The sequence below is a fragment of the Python bivittatus genome, unplaced genomic scaffold, assembly GCF_059951505.1.
Source record: "Python bivittatus isolate LINGU-HERP-01145 unplaced genomic scaffold, Pbiv_v1 ctg000070_np1212, whole genome shotgun sequence".
Lineage (NCBI taxonomy): Eukaryota > Metazoa > Chordata > Lepidosauria > Squamata > Pythonidae > Python > Python bivittatus.
This window is the reverse complement of record NW_028277034.1, coordinates 37590199-37612578: the sequence shown is the minus strand read 5'-3', so window position 1 is coordinate 37612578 and position 22380 is coordinate 37590199. Positions and strand designations below refer to the sequence as shown.

Here is a 22380-nt window from a genome sequence, read left to right as displayed (position 1 = left end):
CTCTGATGTTTAATCATTAAATGTAAATCACAGGATTGGTGGTAGTGTACTATCTTAGAAGTATCTAATTATTGTAAGCTGCCTTGAGTGTTTATACAAACAGAAGGTAGAGGTATAAATTTAATAACAAAAATTAAAATAAAATGTTACAAAGTATGTGTTTATGTTTATGTCAGCTTTGTAGGGTTGGAGGTACAGATACTCCTCCAAGTTGCCCTTTTCTGTTGTACTTAAGATATATCAAATAATATTAGCTTCATAGTAAACGGGGAGGGACTGAGAGAATATGGTTTGCCTAAGATCATTCAGCGAGATCTGTAATACAGACATCCTAACTCAATGCTCACTTTTCAGTGGCTAAAAATGTCTTTAAGCTAGAACCTGTGCTCTGTTCAGATTTTGGGACAGTATAAACCAACAGTGAATACACTGGAGCTGCAAGTTTTTGTAGGATCCCATAAAGTGTCCACTTTGTACCTGCGGAATATGATAAAGCTACTACATAGACATTTTCTTTTTCTTTGAGACTGGCCACATCTGTTCCTTCAGCCACCAGCAGTTTGGAAAATCAGGATGAAAGTTTGCACTGCTTGTTTATGCAGGAGAATTACTAGAATGTATTCCAAACAGAGGATTTATATACTACTGCTTCATTTCTTTATGACCTCAAAGGACAAAGAGGCAGTGACTTCTCTTTGAAAGATTAGAACCAACATTTTGTCCAAATAAGCTTTAAGTTGCTTATTGGACTGCATGCTGACTGTAGCTATAAAAACTTAGATCCCCCCTAGTTCTTAAACTTAGAAATTTAAAATAATATTGTTGGAACTTCTAAACATGGAGATAATCCTAGTTAAATATACAAAACAGTGCCAAAATGGTGCCTATAGCTTTGGGATGTGACAGAAATTCTGTAGCCTGCATCACAATTTTTCTTTTTTTGGCCTGCATTGCCTGGGAATCTAAAATACACTTAGCTCTTTTCAATATTTCCCCCTAAATTTTGGTCAAACAGAATGGCTTCACATATCTTATTAATCCATGGTTTGTTTAATTGTGGCTTATTGCTCCAACCACTATTTGGGTTCTTACAACAAACTAAGCCATAGATCATAGAGTGACTGGATTTCCTCAACAGTTTGTCTCAATTTAAAAAAAAGCACACTACAATTAAGCACAGTGTTTCTCAGCCTTGGCAACTTGCAGATGTGTGGACTTCAGCTCCCAGAATTCCCCAGCCAGCATGGTTGAGAAACACTGGTTTAGTGTATTGAATGAGTCCAGACAATGTCTGGTAATATACATTTCTTTTTACTTCATATAGAATTTCAATTTGGAGAGAGAAGACATGAAAATCAGGCTGGAGCCTTAATTCAGATGAAACTCTACATTCAGACACGGTATCTCCATTTAAAAGGTAGGTAATGGGGGAAAATGCTTGCTAGCTCCCTAGATATCAGCCATCCAGAATAAGCAGTTCCAGTAGTAGAAAATGTGATTGAACTGTGGGATTCTTGGTGTTTTCTCAGCTTGGTTGTTTTCCTGCAGATATTTTCAGGAAGCAGTGCACTGATGATGTTACCTAACCTGGTAATCATACCCGGAAGGAAACAACCAAGGTGAGAGACCAAGAACCCAACAGAATAAGCAGTGCTGGGCTAGATGGACTAGAGATCTGATTCAATACATGTGAGTAGCTGTGTTTACACTAAGCCATAAGGTGGTAGGTTTGGCTTGGCTTGGCTTAGAATGATGTGTGTACCCAGCCACTTTGCTTTGTAAACCACAGCTTGCAACTTACAATTTGGGTAACAACCTGTGCCCCTTATGCCTTTTTTGCAGTCCCAAAACCCCTGGGAGAAGGTGGGTGTGAAAATGCTTGGGTTTGGTGCAGGTTAAGGAGGAAAATGGGTACCTTAAACTTTGTATGATTCAAACAAAACTGGTTTTAGTGTAACACATGATTCCAGTCAGCATTGTGGAAAAAATCCTACTTAGACTGCATCATGTTCTACATCATACTGAAGACCACTGGAAGCTAGAATTGGTCCAAAATGCAGACACACAAGTAGTTATGGGTATTACTTGTTTTGCCTATACTGAAATAATTTTGCTCTGCAAGCTGCACTGGTTACCAGTGGAATTCTGGTACAATTCACGGTGTTGGTCATTCACTTTATAATTTGCTTACATTATAAGTAAGCTCTACGTGACTTAGGATCTAGATACCTTTTGGATCGTCTGTGAATCCTGACAATATCCCTGTTCGATACACACTTTGAAAGATCCTCTCTCACCTTTTAAAATGACCAATAGACCAATTCATAGAGGCTCATCCTAGTTTAACTACTTTAACAAAAATGTCTCATGTACCACAAACATCTGAAGACTTTAAATGAAAGATACTTAGCTCATAAATGAAGGGTAACATCATACAAATCAATTTAGAATGATAAAAAGTGAGCTTAATATAGAAATTAATTGGGAACAGTGTTATAAACAATTCGCCATACTGTAAATTTGAAGGATAGATGTTCATTTAAAATAAGTTGGAATATGCTTCTAAAAACATGTAATTTCAGGAGAAAATAGCCTGTTCAAAATTAATATAATTGATTAACAATTAAAAATTAAAACACAAGTAGAATGGGGTTGGAGGTGAAATATTGAGTTTCCTTTGATAGGTAGAGTAATTACGAAGTGTGCTTTTGAAGTTCAAGAAGACAGCCTTAGGACACAATATTTTTTAAAAGTAAAAATTGGCTTGCACTCTGTTAGAATGATTTATTTTGCACTAAGAAATGGGTGTGAGACATGATGTGATTTAAAATTTCATCTCTTGTTGAAACTGCTTGAGGGTGACATGTTTTTCCTCCCTTCATCTCTCTCTCGTTTGGGAATGGGGGTGATGGAAGGTTTTCTGTCACTAAAATCTACTGTGTAAAAAGCCAAGCTGCTAGTTTCTCTTTAAAGGGAATTTTGAAAAACAGAATATAAACTTCCTTCTGATACCAGGAAGCTAAAACCTTGATTTTTCAGTAAGCCAAAGACCATGATTAAATCTGATTAGAATGACTAAGGATTTAGTCATAATAACTTCTGCCCTGGTAGTATAACATTTCATATAAACACTGTAGCATTTCTCTATCTGGTGTTGTCTAGATGTGCTGGACCACATACTGATGACAGCTGTAATCCTATACATTTGGAGTACACCAGGTTGTAGAATGCTGACCTGCAAGGTATCAGTGACAGATACTTTGGGAACTGTTTTGCTGAACATAAACAAGTGCATTTGACATACACAATTGGTACATTCAATCTGGAATGGCCACTTTTGTCATCTAGGTCTGCAGCAATGTAGACCTACCATACAGTTACAATGACATTTGACATATGACATTTTCTCCTACTTCTCCCTGTCACTTAACTGCTTAATGCTTAGTGGTGGCATTAGAGAATGAGTTTCCCACTCAGATCTAGGATTTTCTTCAGGGGAGTATGAGAATATCCAAACCAATATGAACCCCAAACTTATTAACCAGGATTAATGATTTTTAAAATTGGATTAAGGTTCAATTTGTCCACATCTTCCCATTCAGAACTCTTAGATATTTTGGGGCTTTGTTTGGGAAGGAAATGGTACATTGATGAAAAGCAAACTCCCTCATGGTACTTATATGATTGCTGAAGGCTGTTTTATTCCTCCAAGACCCTAACTTGAATTGCTAATTGAATTGCTCAGTCTTGAGAGTATGGTTTACTATTGTTGTTTTTATATTTTTACTCCATTGTAATTTTCCTAAAGTTTTTTGATTGGGGCAGGCTATAAATACAAATAAACTCCTACATTTGACATGGCCTCTACTCATAAATGAGGGAGACCTAACCCTTTTTCTATCAAGACCTGTTTTTCTGCAGGACTTAGATCAAGAATTTGGGAGAGCCATCATCTAAAATCGAGCAGAGAGTGGGCTTACAAGTATCCCTCTTTGTGGCTCTTTTTTTTTCAGAGCACCATATCTTTCTTTCACTGATGAATGTTTTTCTACCTCCTGTTACAGCAGGGTGCTGGAGAAATGACATCTGAATTTTGTCAAGGTTTTTATTTTTTAATTAGTCTAATTAGCTGTATGAAATTAGGCCAGTTTTCTCTAAACCTTCGTATGCCTGGACTTCAACTCTCAGGATGACCTTTATTAATAATTCCAGGAACTGAAGTCCAAACATCAAGTTAGGGCAAAATGAATCAAGCCAAAGACTGCACATGGCTATAGGCTGCTCACTCTGATAAAGACGTTGAGCAGTAGAGGAGATAGGCAACACATTGGCCAGAGGAGTTTCCCCAAATCACCAGAATCACTGAGAAATGGTGCCTTCTAACCCAAAAAGGTAATCTAGAAATTTCAAAGGCATTGACAGGAAAGTCCCCCCCCCCCCGCAATTAGGGACATATTCCTAGTATAGGGCATTCCAATTACTATTTCAGTTCCAGAACCAAGTATAAAACTGGAATAAAATCAAGCTCAGCCTTGGCAGAATTTGGAATGGTTTATATTCACCCATTCCTGCTTTCTGAATGTCACAGCTGTCCCTTGACAAGCATGTTATGATGCCCTGGAGACCCCTCCGTAACAACATCGGTGCTGATCCACCTGCATCAGTTTCCTGTCATAGTACTGCAATAACATGGATGTTCTTGGGCAGGAGAGCTGATTTTCCTTTCATTTGGCTATAACACAGCTCAAATAGTAAAACTTACATTTTGTGGCTTGTGATACTGGAGTTCCACAGGGTTTGGGGTTAGCTGAGAACAAAAAAAAACCCCTCTCTTTGAAGATGTCTCGGGCAACTTTATCATCAAACCTATCTTAATACTGCTAATCAGTTTGTAGTTCATTTTACAATCTTTGTAAAATAAAATTTGGCTTCATTTTCCTTGCTTATATAAGCAAGTGGTCTGTATCAAACTCTTGTCTCATCTACTGTGCTTCGGGCTGCAAGAAAGCCATTTCTCTTTCTCTCTCTCTCTCTCCTCCCACACAGACACACATAGAAGCTCTGCACTGTGACCTCCAGCTCTGATTGCAGCTGTTGAAAAAGGGCTTGCTTGTGAAACTACACTGTCATGCCATTATTACAACTTTCAGTGGTTATTTATATGCAGAACAAGGAAATTTTGATGTCCAGGCAGTTTTCCTCTCATACCAACAGATAAGGGGTCTTCTCTCTGTGTTTTACAAAATGGCACAGCTGACTTCAAAACACTGTAGAGGGTCTGGGGAGAAGAAATGGTACTGCGTGGAAGTGCTGTCTGTTTATGAGATTCTATTCCTCGGTTCCAGGTGCAAAATAGTCTTTATATGATATGATTCACGACAGCGAGGGTCATATAGAGATGCCAATTGTAAGAATTCATTGATCCAGTACAACCTGAGAAACCACGTTAACTGAAACATTAGCTAGCATGATCACATAAAAAAGCCTGCTATTCCTGATAAATGAGAAGCATCTTTAAAACGTGGCAGGAATTGAGTGTTATGGATGGGGTAGAACAATAGGTGCAGAATAAGGCAATCCAGCTGGCATCTAGCATATATAGTTTGAAGCAAGAATAACTGATATTGCCAGTTGTAGCGTGCAGGACCACTATGTAGAAGCATTGTCCCAGGCAGTTTGGGGTGAGCCTCCTTTTCTTTTTCTGCAAATTCTGTTATATCTAGTCTTCTGGTTGTTTTTAAAACTCTTCCAGATGAAATTCTTACAGCTTTCTTGGGTTACATCCATTGTGTTAGAGACTATCATTAATTATTTTAGCTTCATATTGAAGGCTCAGACTGCCTGTAGCTCCAAAATGTAAAATCTGGGTCTACTTCTGTGTGGTATAGAGAAAAATGAGGGGGGGGGATTTTTTTAAGAACAAAAGGATTCCATATAGGCTCTGCTTTCTTATTTCTCTTCAGGCTGACTTCTTTACACCACTTTTCCGTTAGCTGAGCTCAAGACTAGATCTATGCCTGGCTAGGAGTCTTTAACACATGGGTCTGTGTTCTAATCAACTTGAACCTAAGATGTTATTATATAAGTGTTGCTTGATGTTAAAAACATATTTTACCTTTTTTACATGAGAGAAAATGTCTGGAAGTGTGCCTAGACTATCTATTGATTTATGGAACTTGAAATATTTTTCAAAAGAGTGTCACCAATGCGCGTAATGTCTCCGGATGCTAAATTTTCTATTTGCATCTCTGAATAAAAACACAGCCAGCAAGATAGAGCTCCCTACTGGCAGCACATCAGAGAAGAGAACAGAGCGTGACTTATTCCAGCAAAGGTCTGGTATACATTATACCCCATTAAATTGGCTCCAGAGAGGCCTATTTTGGATGATAAAACAGAGAGTTTCTGTGATATGGAAAAGCCTATCCAATTTTGCCCAGATCCCATCTTTTTTCATTTTTTAAAGGGGAAAAGAACTTAATATGGAAGACAGATTCACAAAGTTGATGAGACATCCATTGTGGATGGTACAGATACCGCAGCCACTCCATTCTGAAATACATTCATTGAACTCTTCATACTGTTGTTTCAAATAAAGTCTTAGAGCAATATTAATTAGCGGGTGAGTTCTAATACCTAGAGCTAATATTACTATCCTGGTCATGTGACATTAATACAATTTGTACTTTTTATATATTGAATAACTCATGGGAAATCTTTCTGGCATTGTCCTAAAGCAGATTTTCTTTGGAGGCAAAGCACCTGCATCTTAAAATTCTACCAGTCCAAACACTGTATGCACTTTTTCAGGTGTTGGGGATTACACAAGAATTTAGCAGACTGAGCAAGAGACATTAGCCACCTGATAGTGATTATCATTAGATAGATAGAAGTATACCAGAGGTCTGATACAGTAAAATGTGACCACTAACAGCAGACCAGACTGATTTATTTCTACTGATGTATGTATTATATGCTTCTTCTCAATGGCCTAACTTTCCTGAGTAGTTGACAGAGTCACACTAGTTTAGTGCTGCCGTCACTGCCTAGAAAGTGTGAAGGAGACTCATACCACAGGAGCAAAGTGTGTCATCGTCCAGATTCCATGTACAGGTAGTCCCTGACATACAACTATTTGTTCAGCAACTGTTCAAAGTTATGATGGCACTGAATGAATGGTAGTTACGACCAGTCCTCAGAGTTTCGACCATTTCAGCACTCCTGCCATCATGTGATTGTGATCTAGGTGCTTGGCAACTAGCTTGTACTTACACAGTGCCTCGCAATCACATGATCACCAGAAAGTCAATGGGGAAGCCGGCAAGGAAGTTCGCTGAGATAAGCCTCCCCCACCTTCACTAGCTCCTCTGCAATTCCATTGCGCCAGCCACTCACACACTCTTGCACACCCTCTCTGAGCTCACTGTGCCTCCCCACCACTTGTGTACCCCTGCATACCCTCTCTGACCCTCATTGCACCTCCCTTGCACCCTCACACACACCCTTGCGCCCTCCTCCACCCTGCTGCAGCCACTTATCTGCCTGCCAGCCTGCTTGTGAATCACCTGGGACTTGCAACTTCCCGCTGGCTTCCCTATTGACTTTGGTTGTGGGAGGCTGGTAGGAAGTTGGCTCGCCTAACCATGGGATTCCATTAATAACAGCAACCAGGACTGCAGGGATTGCCATTGCTAAGCGATGCAGTTGCACTTTATGACCGCTTCACTTGGTGATGGAAATTCCAGCCCCAATTGCCGTTGTAAGTTGAGGACTACCTGTAGTGAGTTTGGGCTCTCTTCCCTTCTTCTAATTTCATCCTATGTCAATGTCATGATTTCATCCATTGAAGTCAATTGCTTAATAAATGAGAATGGTCCTGTGACTTGGGAAGAAATTATAAGGAGTTAGCTTTAATCCTAAGCAGCCCCTGGGTAGTTTGGTATTGAACTAAGTCCCTTTCCATCTTGTCAGTTGGGTTGTTAAACAGGGACAAGAGGGTTAAGACTTTCTGACAGGCATTGGGGAATAGAAAAGGGAGATGGGTGGAGATAGGTAAGCCCCTCAATTCCAACTTGGGCCACCAGTTTTCTTTTTTTAACATTTCTCCCATTCTATGGAAAACAAACTGGATATGATATCATCTTAGCCTTCTTTATGGCCACTAAGAGTTGCTGGGTGTTGGGCGGCATATAGGTATATAACAACAGCAGCAGCAATAATATCAGTAATAGCTGCTTCTCCCTTGACTGAGACATTGGTGATCCTGCTAAGTGGTTATCCCTGTGCTGACTGAGTCATGTCAATGCAGCCAACGTGTGGATAATCCTAGAAAACTTTAACATCCAGACTAGATTGTGTAGGGGTTTGTGATGGCTGGCAACCCACCACATTGCAGAGGGGCACTGCCTGTTTTTGATGAAAAATCAGGGTAAGCCAATTCTCCTTAATCAGCAAACGCAAATAGTAGCTTCTCTCCATGAAGTAATTGCTGCTGTGCAAAGGAAAATGGCATGGCTTCTTCGTGTCGCAGGGGCACTTGGCTATCTGGTGAAGTGAAGCATCCCAGCACAGCCTCAATATTTTAAATAGTCTATTTTCCTGCCATGAATGAACAGTGTTGTTCCATCTAAACATTTCAAATACTAATCATTACCTTTCCTGGTGCTCTCTCCATGAGGGAGGTCTAGGGCAATTACTCCCACTGCCCCTGTGCCTAAAATTGGCCCACCCTGGAAGCCTACATGTATAGGCTCCTGTGCCACAGATATCTATGATTAGGGATGAGGCAGGAAAATCACATATCAGGGGTCCAGCCAGTGTCACAGCCCGTTGTACTAATGGAAGCTATTTCTTGCCATTAAACACAAGAAGGGAGCTTTAGCAATCTTTGAGGATGCTTGTCATTTCTAATGCATTAAAGATCTCTAATTGCTGGGCTGTGGTCCTGAAGGCAGCTTGGCAACTGCTTTTGCTTCTTCTCTGCCACAGTCTGAAACAGCAAAATAGTGACTAGGGTTAGATACAGCTTAGTGATTTGACTGCATCTTCCTTGGATATGTTGGTTCCCAAGACAACATCTCTCCATTTTGGTTAACCTAACCAGTCTTTGGGAAAGGCCCCGGTGTTTGGATCGTTTTCTTCCTTGAATGCACATTCTTAATTGAATTAGGAATAGATGATTGCTTTGAATTCTGGCCCAGGTATGACACTAACATGTGAAACTCAACTGTTATTTTTAAATTCATCTTTGTGTTTAAGAAATGAATGTTTAATGAAACACACGTTTATCTGAGGGTAAGTTCTTCTTGAAATGCTGTAGTGTACATGATATAAAAAAGGAAGGTCGCACTTTCTGATTTCCATTGGCAAAACGTAAGAACTGTAATTCTAAGAACAAACTATAGACAATTTCACAGAATGGCTGTGATTATGGGATGTTTAGTGACTGGCTATGTCCCTCAGGAACAAAACATCAAAAGGGAAATTGAGTATGTTTTTTCCTGGCCAACCCTCTTCCTCACTCTGCCCCTCCTCCCCGCCCAGTGACAGTTTTTACCACTCTCTTACCTTTGTCTTTGGGACCATTTTGGGGGGCAAAAAACATTTTTCAACATCATAATGATCCTGGAGCTTGGCATTTTGCTTTGCAAAAAAGTCCCATTTAATACTTATTCATTAACCCATTTTTAAAAAGTTAGCAATGTTGGAAGCCAGCCAACTTCCTTGGCATATGACCTTGAAAATCTGATACAAATTTCATCCACTTTCCCAAGCCATTTGGATCATGCCGTCCCTCTGTTTCTCTCATCCCAATGTGCACATTTCCTTCTAGTGTACAGAAAGGTAAACATAATAGGTACCTGGCTGAACAAACATATTAAATTCAGTCTCCAAATTTAGAGGCAGTTTGTCTCCAAGACACAAGAGTTGAGGAAACACCATTGCTATCTATCTATCTATCTATCTATCTATCTATCTATCTATCTATCTAGGCTGAAGTTTAATGTGTGTTTTATATACATGCTGGTTGCTTAAAAGCACCCCAGAGGGATGAGATGGCTACTACAGTATTGGAAACTATAGTAATATATACACTGTGGAGTCCTTGGGGTTCTCTGAGCTTGGTTGTTTTCTTGCAAACATTTCGTTACCTGGTTAGGTAACATCTTCTGCTAGCACTGAAGATGTTACATAGCTGGGTAACGAAACATTTGCAAGAAAACAAGCTCAGAGAACCCCAAGGAGTCCACAATTCAATCCCGAGTTACATATATTCTCTTCTATTAATATATACAGTAATTTACATTAGTGTAATCCATGTGTTTGAACCTACAACTCCCAAAATTCCCAGCTAGCATGGCAAGCCAAGGAGAGAAAGTCAGAGGTATGGTTTAAGCCAGTAGCTTTTCACCCATACGTTCTCTTTGCTGTTATTTTACAGAAATCAGAGTACCTGTATTCATGTCCAAGAGAGTTTAAACACCTTTCCCCAATTTACCTTCACCTCTAAATTATTGCTTTAAAAAAAAAAATCCAGCTAAAAAATTATAGTCCTGTCTAACCGCATCGTGTTGTGTTGAGCACTTCCTCACTGGAAAGATTCTACCCTCCTATGCTCACCCAAATTCTAAGTAGTTAAAATCTTGTGCATTTTTTTTTTACCCTGTTATTAAAAGCACTCAGAAACAGAGATATATGTAATTAAAAACTGATTACTGTCAGGATCTGTATAACAAGAGCCAAGTGTTTGTGGCTAATACCTGATGTTATATTAGAAAGGAACAGCCCTAGAGCTTGAATGTATTTAATGCTTATTGAGTTTCCTCCCACACAAAAATGATATTGATCAGCCGGAGATAACTCTATTACTGTTGTTTATGCTTTGTGGGTGTGCACATGTATCAAACAATCTTTCTCCTTACTAGTAGTAAAAATAAATTTTGGAAAATTGTTCTAACAGCCCCAAGAGAGCTAGGGAATTTATTATTCAGATTTTGACTTGTGAATGATAGTAGCATATGCTTAGTGCCTATGAAGTCAAAGAAGTACATGGTGCTCTGGCATTAATAAAGACAAAAATCTACACAACATTATCACAGAAGTTGTACCTAAATTATAGAACTCTCGGCCAGGCTGGTTCCCCATATAATGTTTTTCACTAACTGATTAAGGCTTTCCTCTTTAGGAAGGTATTACTTTAAGAGGCAGTGCAAATTTTAATTGAATATGTTAGGTGCAGTCTTTGCCAACTTTTATTGTATAATATATTTTATTAGTTTAGGAGCTTTTTTTGTTTTTTGGGTTTTTTGCAATCATTTTTACTCTTAGTTTTGTTTAAAGAAGTTTAATTCTTTACTGGTTTTATTTATTGTATGCCACACTGGATAATACAGTTTTATATACAGTTTTATGCAAATAAATATGTTAAGGGATGAAAGAATTTTTGGACAAGAAAAAAAAGACAAAGGATAAAAAGAGGAACCATATCTTTGAAAATACCATTATTCAGCTTCTGATGGAGACCCTAAAAATGCTATTATGCTAGTCTTTTTTCAGGAGATATGCACCAGCAAATACATGTCACATTTTTGTCATGCTTGGCTAATTTGCTAGCAGCAATCTTGGAAAAACTAGATCTAGCCATAGTTATACTGTATATCTCTTGATAACAGCTTTTCTCAGTCTGGCAGATGAGCTGGGCTACCACATCATCTGTGGACATTTTGGCCCATAGCTGTGCTAGCTGGAATTGTTAGGAGAAGTACTCCAACATATCCATAGTTATTATGGAAAACACCCAGATTTCCTTATTACATTGCAATAACAGTTGGTAATTCACAAAGCATATTTGACTCTTAATTGACAATATGGAACCCTGCCTCAACTAGACCTCCAGAATTCTCTGATGACGCAATTCTTTTTGGCATAATTCAAAATGCTTGTCTTAATCTTTAAGACTCAAAGTTATGGACTATGAAATAGTGAAACTCTAGATGCTGTTGGACTACACCTCCCATCATCTCTTTCAGCCATGCTTGCTAAGACTGATGTGACTTGAAGTCCAACAGTATTTGCAGAAAATCTCCTGCCCTCAGCAGTTTAAGCTAGGTGACTTGAAGGACTGGCTGTTCCCCATTTCAACTTGCCTGATCTTTAAGATCATCTCCAGAGATCACGCTCAGAATGTAGCCATCTTCTAAAAATAGCTGTTGATAACGAAGTCTTTATGGTTCTGGGACTTGCTACTGGGCATTCTGTCCGTTCACCAGTCTCCCACTTTACAGAACATTAGAAGGAACATATAGTGCAGCTGCTGCTTTTTATCTTAGCGCTTAAACATGGTTTTCATATTGCTATGGCTCCAAAGAATAAACTGTTTATTTTTTCTTTTTGGTTACTCTTCAGGGTTTATACAGCATGTTGATCAAGAAAGAGTTGGTTCAATATTTCCTCTCCTGCTTCCCTTAGATTGTTTTACACAAATCTCCAGAGAAGCTTGGAAACAAAGCTTTCAGTTTCTCCTGGATACACAAAAATTTATCAAGAGTTATCCCACTTCAGCTTAGGATCTGGGTTTGGGCAGAATCCATAGTAGGAAAACTGATTGTTTTGTTAATACATGCAATTTTGATCAAGGCTAATAGGGAACTGTATTTTACAGAAGCATTTTGAATGTTTATAGTAAGAGTCACATTCTGTTAAGTAATCTCCTGTGGCATTCTTTCCATAAATTTGCTGCAGTGAACTTTACTTCATTTAGGACAAGGTAGAAAGAAAACGACTAAGCTCTCTTGTTCTTCAGATTAATGGCTGCTCAGACTAAGGAGAAAGAGATACTTAGTTCAGGCAGAATGAACTAGACTTCCACCAAACCTAATATTTGACAGCAGTGGCATCCATGGGAGGGTCAAGGGGAAGCAAATAATGATGTATGTGAGATGACATTATTACACAAATGATGCAAGTTATCTGTTTGCATCAGAGACCATGATACAAATACAGAATTGCATCAGATGCATGATGACATCGTGACTCATCTAACATCATTTTGACATAACTATAGCTTGTTACCAGTGTTACTGTTTCATAAGAATGCTACTTAAATAGGAGAAGGTATGTTGTAAAGTGGAAGAGAAGGTAAATAGGAAGCACTTTTTTGTTCTCATGACAGATGAAGCAAGAAAAATATTGATCCACGATAAATTTTTGTAACAATGTATATACAGTGGGGGGGGAACCCTCACAATTGGTATTGATTAAATAAATAGAAACTTACTGCACAAATTTGCATATGAAAGTTGCAAATTTTTAATAGAGGAATGTGAAAAGTGCAACTATTTTAAAGTTTGTTGCATGAATTTATGAAGAGCCTCTTATTTTAAAGATCATTCGTGTGCAACATACAGCTCGAATATGAGCCAGATTATTGAAAGAGACTGACTGGTTTTGCCCTGAAGCATACACAGAATATATGCAGGGCAGAGGAAATGGATACCAAAGTGTTGATCAGGCTGGATGCCCTAGAGTGCAGAAGTTGCTTTTTTTTTTTTTTCAGTCAGCCTGGAATTTCCTATAAGTTAGAGGTGCAGTTAATCTGCTCTACAAGATAAACTTCTGTGGTTAGTAAAAACCATACATACAGAGAAATTAGTAATACCATGATTTTGAAGATTTAGCTGTCACCTCCCACTTATTTTTAAACTTCATCCATCTCCTGATTATCCTGAGGACATTATGCAAACAGTTTCTTCTTAAATTTATTAGGAGGATATTCAAACAAGGAGAAAGAAAATGCCTGCTGTGGGAGGAAAAAAATTGAAGTTATTCATGTATGGTAAGGAGAAAAAATACAAATAAAATCCTCACCAAAATGATGCAAACAATCAAAGGACATTTTAAAAAGTACAGATATTTTGAATGTCTTAATTTAACTTAATGTCATTTTTTAATTTATATAAAAAAGCTAAAAATACTTTTTCTGACCCACGTTCATAAAATGAGTGTCCATTTATGATAGCATAGATTACATTTAATACCCAAATGTGCATGTATTTGGGTATATGTACCTAAAAATGAACCAAATGAAACTTCAGTTTATCTGCATTGCAGTTCCTTGACAGGATACCACTATAATGTGTACGTAAATGCAAAACTCCATCTGCATTCTTAGACTAGTATGTCTAGCTAAAGTTAATTTAAAGCCGACATTTATTAATAGCAGTTCTGGACCATGAATGTATCTTATAGGATGGTAAACCTTCTACAGATTGTCTAAGAGTTAGGATTAATCTAATGAGCACTGTTTGCCAATAGGTTCAGGATAAACAAAATATTTCTTCATGCAATGCTTAACTGATTTTTAGAACTCATTGGCACTAGAGAATAGTGGGAGTAATTGACTTTGATTTGGATTAATGATTTCTTAATGTTTATGTCACAAACTGATGAACAAGTATGTGCATTTCAAAATAGGTTTAATTGCAAGTATGATGGCATGCTCTTTAGCTTATCCTCAGTTGTCCCAAAGTATTATGGTCCTTCAAATGACTCTTTTTCTCTCTCACACACACCCTGCCCTTTATGTCTTCCTAGAACACTTGTATAATTCTGCCTTTTCCATATATCCCATCTTTTGGTGAGCCTTTCTGTAATTAAGCATATGTTACTGAAACAAACTCATAGTCTTGTCTTGTCTTTCCTACCTCCAGCTCTCTCCCCTTTCTGTTGTTTTCTCTGCAAAAAGATTGCAAGCTCTTTGGAACAGAGCACTGGTATCTTATATTTCATAAAACACTACACATACTGATGATGGATGTTTTGTAAAATAAGAACACAAGAGTAGCTTTGCTGGATCAGGCCACTGCTCATCTTAATCCACCATTTTATTTCTTAAGGAAGCCAACCACATGCTTTATGGGTATTCACTGGTAGGAAATGAATATTTTTCTTCTACCATGATTCCCCTACAAACTGGCACATGAAGCTAGGGAAAGACCCTTCTGGCCCTGTCCTCCACCTGTCCATATAGTAGTATCTGTGAATTCAGGAGAACTGCCAAATTGTGGACCTGCTGTCTCAGGAACTGCCAGACTATCAGCATCACGGTCTTTCAGATATTTGAAGACTGCCATCATCTTAGAGTTTTCAGTCATGTGGCATGGGCTGCTTAGAGTTTGTTCACTAGGCAGGATGCAAGCAATGTAACATTGATTAATTAATTAATTAAAAATAAGATATCAGTGAAGTAATAATTGGGGGTTTAGTAGAAAAACAGGCAACCGAATTCAGAAGTTCTTTATGAAGGATCTATCAATGAAGTATGGCACAGTGAACGATGGGCTAATAGACTTGAATATTTTATTCCGAAGCCATCACATTACTCAATTATAGTGGTGCCAATTTGTCCCACTCCAACCTGACTAAAGGCTGTTCAAGCATTTCTTACCATAAACATTCACTTCTTAGTTTTACATCTGCCCATAAAACATTGCTGTGGGCTGATCTATAGATGTGGTTTATCAGACCCAAATATAGAAAGTAAAAACTGAACAATTGTTGCAGATGAAATTCAAAGACAGCAGTGTTCATAATTAGGTTGCTTCAATTGCATACTTTCTAGTGGACTAAAGTAATGTTGTGCCTGGATTACAAAAATGATGTGATCAGTGAAATGCTAAGGGTGTTTTTTTCTAAATCCAGTTAACGTTTTCACTCAAAGAAGAAGCTACTCTAACAACTTTAATGACAAAAATTACAACAGGCATGGAGACCACTATCAGGAAAGGAAGACAGGAGGATACTATCATAGTTTAGGTTATTTCAATATTGGATGAAACTGGTATCATGAGAGTCCTTAGACATTGTGTTTTAGATGCCTTAGACTGAGTCATTGTAATGCATCCAACCAGGCTAAACTACAGTGAACATATGATGTACTATGCAACATCCGGTTTAAAAACAAGGGACCATGTCGAAGAAAAATAGCACTGATGATGTTTTATATGTTTAATGTAATGTACTTTTTAATTTATTCAACTCTGGGTGGCTCATAATATGACAAAGAAAATATTATTCAACACAATTCAAAAACCCAGCCAGCAAAAAAATAAATAAGTAAAAGCAGAGTAAAAAACAAGTGGCACATCTGGCCCAAAACAGAACTCACGAGGGGCTCCAGCCACCTTAGCTCATGGCCTGGGAGAAGAACAAGGTCTTCAACACCCTTCAGAGTGCTGTCAGGGTGGGAGCCACATGGATTGCCAGAGGAACTTCATTCCAGAGTATGGCAGCATGAGCGAGAAGGCATGCCTCCTGGGTTCTGAAAGCTGATACTGTCTAATTGAAGGGAACGTGCCAACCCTGTCAGTTCATATCAGCTGGATAGATGATGTATGCATGTGTGTGTGTATAGTGTTTTTTAATGGTGGTATCAACTTTTTAATTGTTTTTAATATTCTGCTTTAATTATCTTATTAGCTATTTTTAAGTCAAAAAATGAGCCAAAGTAATATCATATATAATTAATTACTTATATAATTAATATAAGATTTCCCAAATTGTAGTCTTTCATCCACACAAAAATGACCAAATATCATTATTTAAGCAAGATTGTTCATGATGTATCTTCAGATTGTGTCTTCAATTCTGTGTTCTCCTAGGGTATAGTTCTGCAAGCAGAGATGCGCAACATACAGTAGATAATACACTTCTGTATATTGAGGTGGATCCAAAGTTTCCAAAGAAGAAGAGCTATTTTACATTTCACATTAGAGCACAGTGCCAGAAGGAAAGAAATTCTCAAGAATAGCAGGTGAGAACTTTCATTAATTCTTGTACAAGTTAGTGAACCACAGTAAAATCTTCATTAAAACTTGTGGGTGCATTTATGGAACAGCACTAATGGTTATTTTCCTTTTCATGAGTGTCCTTTAAAACTAACCTGCTAAGGTTTCCAACAGCATCCCAGGAGCCACAGTGGAACAGCTATATTGTAGTGCACAGCCAAGAACCTCACTGCCCATGATGATCTCATCTCCCATCTTTCTTAGGAAAGGAGGACATTGACAGCCCAGGATGCTGCCTTCTCCCTTCCACTACAGCATTGGGCAGGATGTTGACTGATGCAGTGCTACTTCACCACTTCCTGATACCCTGTTTGTTTCCCTCCAACTTCTTTACCTAAAGAACCAAACCAATTTTTCTTTATCTTCAGTTGTCGTCCAACTGATTGACCTAACAATTTAAAAATAAACAGTGTACCTGTTCCTTAAAAGTAGCCTGGCACTCTCAAAGTGAACATCAAATGTTTTATATTGTTCCACAAGCAGAGATCTGTTGATGAATGATTCAAAATGGTTCAAAGGGTTGCTTTTGGAATGACTTGATAGTTTACTCTTTCATCAACTCAAACTAATCCAAGAGAAATTAAGAAATGGTGCTTTTGCATCTGTGTCTATAAACAGTTTTGTTCTGGAAAGGTACCAGGTACCGGTATTAGTTCACATTGGTTTGTAGTTCATCTTTGTCTGCCTCATTCACTGGTCTATAATCGATAATGACATTTAATTAGGCAGATACATACTTAGCTTCAAAAGGAATTCATTCTGGTGCCTTAATTAAAGGACAGAAATCCATTAAAATATAAATGCCTACAGCCCCAAAGGCAAATGAGAAAGCCATCTCTTCTGATTCCAGGTTCATTTGCTTTTCCTTATACTTTTTCTTTTCCTTAACTTTTTAGAAATTAAAGTTACAGGATTATGTCTACAAACTAGTGCTAAAGTGCTGGATTTGGAAAGAGGAGACCCAGAGTTAAGTTCCCATAGAGCTTAATTCAGTGACTTTGGGTCCACTCACCCATTCTCAGCTAACTGGGGCTGTTGCTGTGGACATAAAATTAGAAGAGAATCCCTATATTGTACATGCCCTCTTGAGCTCCTAGAGAAAGGTTCACAATACAAAAGCACTTCAACCTATCTTTCCCAGATTATGATTCATGCACTGAATGGTATTTGTAACATTTCTGTTAAACAGTAGTCAAATGTGGGGGAACCTGCCAGGAGCAAGTTAAGTTACATCTCTTCCCTTCATTTCGGAAACAGTGATGAGAATCGCTACACTCATACTTCCTGCAAAATTTAAAGTCTTCTAGGGAGATAAAATTTTGGCTTAGCTATATGTTTTCTATTATACTGTATGATAAAGTCTCTTCCAGAACAGAAACATGGATTTATGTATCCAAAGCTTTCCATGCTAGTTGATCACTCATACTGTATGCCTCTTAAAATCATGGAATCATAGAGTTGGAAGTAACCTAAAAGATCATCAGATCCAACCCCTGCACACTGTAGGATTTACTGCACCATCCCTGATAGATGACTATCCAGCCTCTGATTGAAAATCAGGGAGTATAAGTTGCATTGCACTTGTATCCTTTTCATGGACTTTCTAGAGGTACCTGGGAATAGTGGAACAAAAGGCTGGTTTGAGTAGTCTTTTGTTCTGATCCATTATGAGTGGTGTTCTGATCCCAGCAGCAATAGATACAAATTCTGATTAGCTGAGAGGGAAACAAATCCTATTTTTTATCGTTCTTCCCCCCCAAATTTCTCTTGAAAATGCTTTCTATAATGTAAGCCAAGTTTTTTCTTGGAAATGGAAAGAAGGGCTTACACTCTACAAACTTCAGCTCAGAAATGTAGGCAGGGGAAAAGGAAGGTGAAAGTGGAAAATCAGCTAAAGCTAGCAAGAAAAGCAACATCCTTTGAATATGTTGAAGAATATGTTGTCAACATATGTCAAATATGTTGAAGAAATATGAGGAACACAAAGGAGGTAAAGGGCTCACTGATAACTCCAAATGGAGAAATCTTAATAGATGATCAAGAGGAGCTTAAATCCTATTTTGTCTATAACTAAAGGAAATGGTGATTTAAGTAGCTTAGATTGGGAACAAACACAGAGTTCAATTAAATACAAGGAAAAACTTTCTGACAGTAAGATCTGTACAATTGTGGAACAGTTTACCTTGGGAGGTTGTGGGTTCTCTATCTGTGGATATTTTTAAGAAAAGGTTAGATAACTACCTCTTGAGGATGGTTTAATGGGTCTTCCTGCAAATTTCAGGATGTTGAACTAGATGATTCTTGCAGTGCTTTCCAACTCCTCGGTTCTTTGATTCCTTCCTATATCTATTCTGGGAACTAATTGTCAGATCTTTCTAGTATTTTGCAGACAGGTTTAAAATTGCCGTACAATGTTTTTAATTAATACACAACCCTCAGCTATATTTCAAAAGCTCTTTGTAATCAGTTCAGACCTCTAGCAAGAAAGATCTATCCCTTGTCTGACAATCTATTGGCTGGAGAAAAAGACTAAGAAAGCAAGGGGAGAATTTCAGAGAGAAAGAGAAAAAGGGAGGTGATCTCATCCACATTTGACTCTGGTTCAGACAGCCCAGCTTTGACTCTATCCATCCCATTCCTATCCTTAAACACACTTGAGACAGTTGTATATTCCTATACAGAAAAGGTATCTATAAATCTGCATAATCTTTAAGTGATATGAGTATTTTAAAATTTACTACGAACTTGCAAAGATTTTTTTAAGAAAAAAAATCACTCTAGTTCTGCATAAGAACTTGCTGATAAATCTGGCAAGAGCAAAAGTCAGCTCTTTGAGTCTACAGAGTGCCGTCATCAAAGGAGAAAAAAAAAAAACAGGTTATGGATGTAATTTATAAAACTGAAGGAGCAGTAGAAATGAAGAACATTTGCTGCATATAGGATTATGAAGTAATTGTCCTGGTGCCAATTGAGGAGTAAGAGTAAGTAAGAGTTAAGGCTGAGCAGCTAGGCCTAAAGCCAGAACAGAGATAATCACATGACCCATGGTCTGAGATAATGTTATTAACCCAACTTTCATGCATTTGGCAATTAATGAAAAATGTGTATATTTCTTGAAGGCAGTATTTACCACAACCATCCATTCATTATTAAAATATAATTGTTGCTGCAGCATTTAAAAATAGGCAAGGTGTAATTAATGAATATAAATAACATGTTAGCTATTTTGCTTTCTCAGTCATGATGTCTAAGAGATGTTTTCTCCAGAACAGTATTGGGTGATAAGGTGGCTTAGGAATACAGGAATAACCATACGTATGAGATATGAGGGATGCACAGAAAAAGTTTCTTATAGTTCTGGGCAATTATATTGATATGACTTATGACAAACTGTCCATGAGTATAGATAGTCGCTGCGCGAAGCCTAGAGGTCTTCTGGTATGGGTTCTGCAAATCGGATGTAATAGTTCAGCCTTTTCAACTTGAGTATGCTTCAGGTATATGGACTTTAACTCCCAGAATTACCCTGGCAGCATAGCCATTGATCAGAATTCTGGGAACTGAAGCCTATACTTCTGGATAGAATTATCAGTTTGGGGAGGGTTAAGACAGGATGCCACAGGACAAAGGCAATGCCCTCTGGGAATGTCTAGGAATTCAGCAAGGAACAATTGGTTTGTGGTCTTTTTCCCAGGAGAGATCTGGCAAATTGTGTGAATGAAATTCCTTTTTCAGAAGCTGCTGCATAGTACCGGGCTATAGACATATAAAAATAGAATCTAGCTAGTGCTGCAGAGATTTTCAACTCCAAGTGACAGGCAGACATCTAGCACAGCTAATCCTCTTTTGATATCTTCTGTAGAGCTCTCTGACAAGGGAGTGTGTGCAGGACAGGAAGCGCCTGTCAGGATTCAGCTTTGGCTTAAATCATTCTAGTGTAAGTGAAGGAAAACCAAGAACTGTCATCTTCTTCATCCTGAAGGCTTCATGAACAGGGCAACCACCCCATGCTTATCATACATAATATAATTATTTTTCTTTCTGTGATTTGATGAGAGTCAAGACATTTGGCAAGAAAAAGCAGATAGAGCAAAAATGCAGGATTTGTGTAAGCCACACAGCTATTTAATTGGAGGTAGAGGTTTGGCTACATGTATGGAGACAATTCTGACACCCAGTGGAAACTATGGCTGACTTCCTCCAAAGCTTCTTCACGTTGCCAATAATGTTGCTTCTCTGTTAATGAAAAGTAATAGAAAATAGATGTAGTAATCTACGGGAGGAAGAGGAACTTATTTGCAATTGGGGACACATTTCTTCTTTTTCTTTTTAGCTTCTAAGGCAGTGTTCCTCAACCTTGGCAATTTTAAGACAGGTGGACTTCAACTCCCAGAATTTGGGAGTTGGGAGTTGAAGTCTACCTGTCTTAAAGTTGCCAAGGTTGAGAAACACTGTTCTAAGGGCTACAACAGACATTATGAGAATGCCACTGGAGGGATGGGAACGAAATGTTCACATGTTTATTTGGGATGCAGGCCTAGAAGCATGAAAAACAAAGTCAGGGTATTTTAAGGCAAAGCAGGGATATGCTATGCTTGTATAAGCTCTGAAGTATGCCTAGGTACGTCCATGAACATACACCATGCTGTTTCTTATTGGGATAAGCAATATAAGGCTGGATGCAGAGGAGTAAGGTATAGTAAGCCAAAGAAATCAGAGGCATGAAATAAGAAAAAGGAAGGAAACATAGCTAAAGGAAGCATATAGGGCTCAACTCAACATACCTATTTTCAGTCCTGCGTTCATAAAGCTGCAAATTGTACTTCAGAAACCATTTGGCTCCATGTTTTGGCAGCATAAACCTGAGAGCTTTAAGGGATACAAAAATAAAGTTGTGGAGCCTCAGTGTGATTTATGGCTTGCCCCCCTCCATGTAATATTTATTTAAATGCTGATCCAGGGGTTTTCCAGAGTAACATCCTTTAATGGTGCTGAAATACTACATCTTCCAGTTAACTGGAAGTGCTTCAATATGGTCCTTTACTAAGTCTAAAATTGATAGTGGATTATTACATGCAAATAACAGCAACAACAATACAGTGTGTGGTTGCTGTAGAGGCACCAGATCAGAACCTGGGAGAGAATGAATCCTAGTCCTGCCTTAAGCATGAAGCCAACTGAATGACTTTGGACCAGTCACTCTGTCTCAGCCCTAGAAAGGAGGCATGGCAAACCACTTCTGAAAATGTTGCCAAGAAAGCTGCATCCTTGAAAACTGCTGACTTGAAGGCACACAAAGGAAATAACAACAACAACAATCTGATCAGAATATTATTTGTTTCAACTATTGGATATGAAAAGAAAGCCAAGTCTGTCTTTCCAGTACAGCTGATGTTGAGGGAGTTCTTTCTCCCAATTAAGTCTGCAGAATGGGTCCAGGACAAGACATGGCAGCTAGGGAATCAGGATATGCCAGGTGAATGACAGAGAAAGGCACCCAATGCTGAACTACAACATTGACTGGTGTCTTCATTTA

The 22380-nt window shown here is 38.3% G+C and overlaps 1 protein-coding gene and 1 long non-coding RNA gene across 2 annotated transcripts in view; one reads left to right on the top strand and one right to left on the bottom strand.

Moving 5' to 3' along the window:
- The window catches only part of LOC112541486 (uncharacterized), a 147816-nt gene that overhangs the window by 10359 nt on the left and 115077 nt on the right, over positions 1 to 22380 (bottom strand). The gene's annotated exons all lie outside the window — the stretch shown is intronic.
- LOC112541489 (uncharacterized) overlaps positions 1 to 22380 on the top strand; it is a 131172-nt gene that overhangs the window by 22350 nt on the left and 86442 nt on the right. The window contains exons 3-4 of the mRNA XM_088132987.1: positions 1325 to 1417; positions 16659 to 16810. Of these exons, the coding sequence (XP_087989113.1) occupies positions 1325 to 1417; positions 16659 to 16807 (242 nt within the window). The 3' untranslated portion in view covers positions 16808 to 16810. The remainder of the gene's footprint in view (positions 1 to 1324; positions 1418 to 16658; positions 16811 to 22380) is intronic.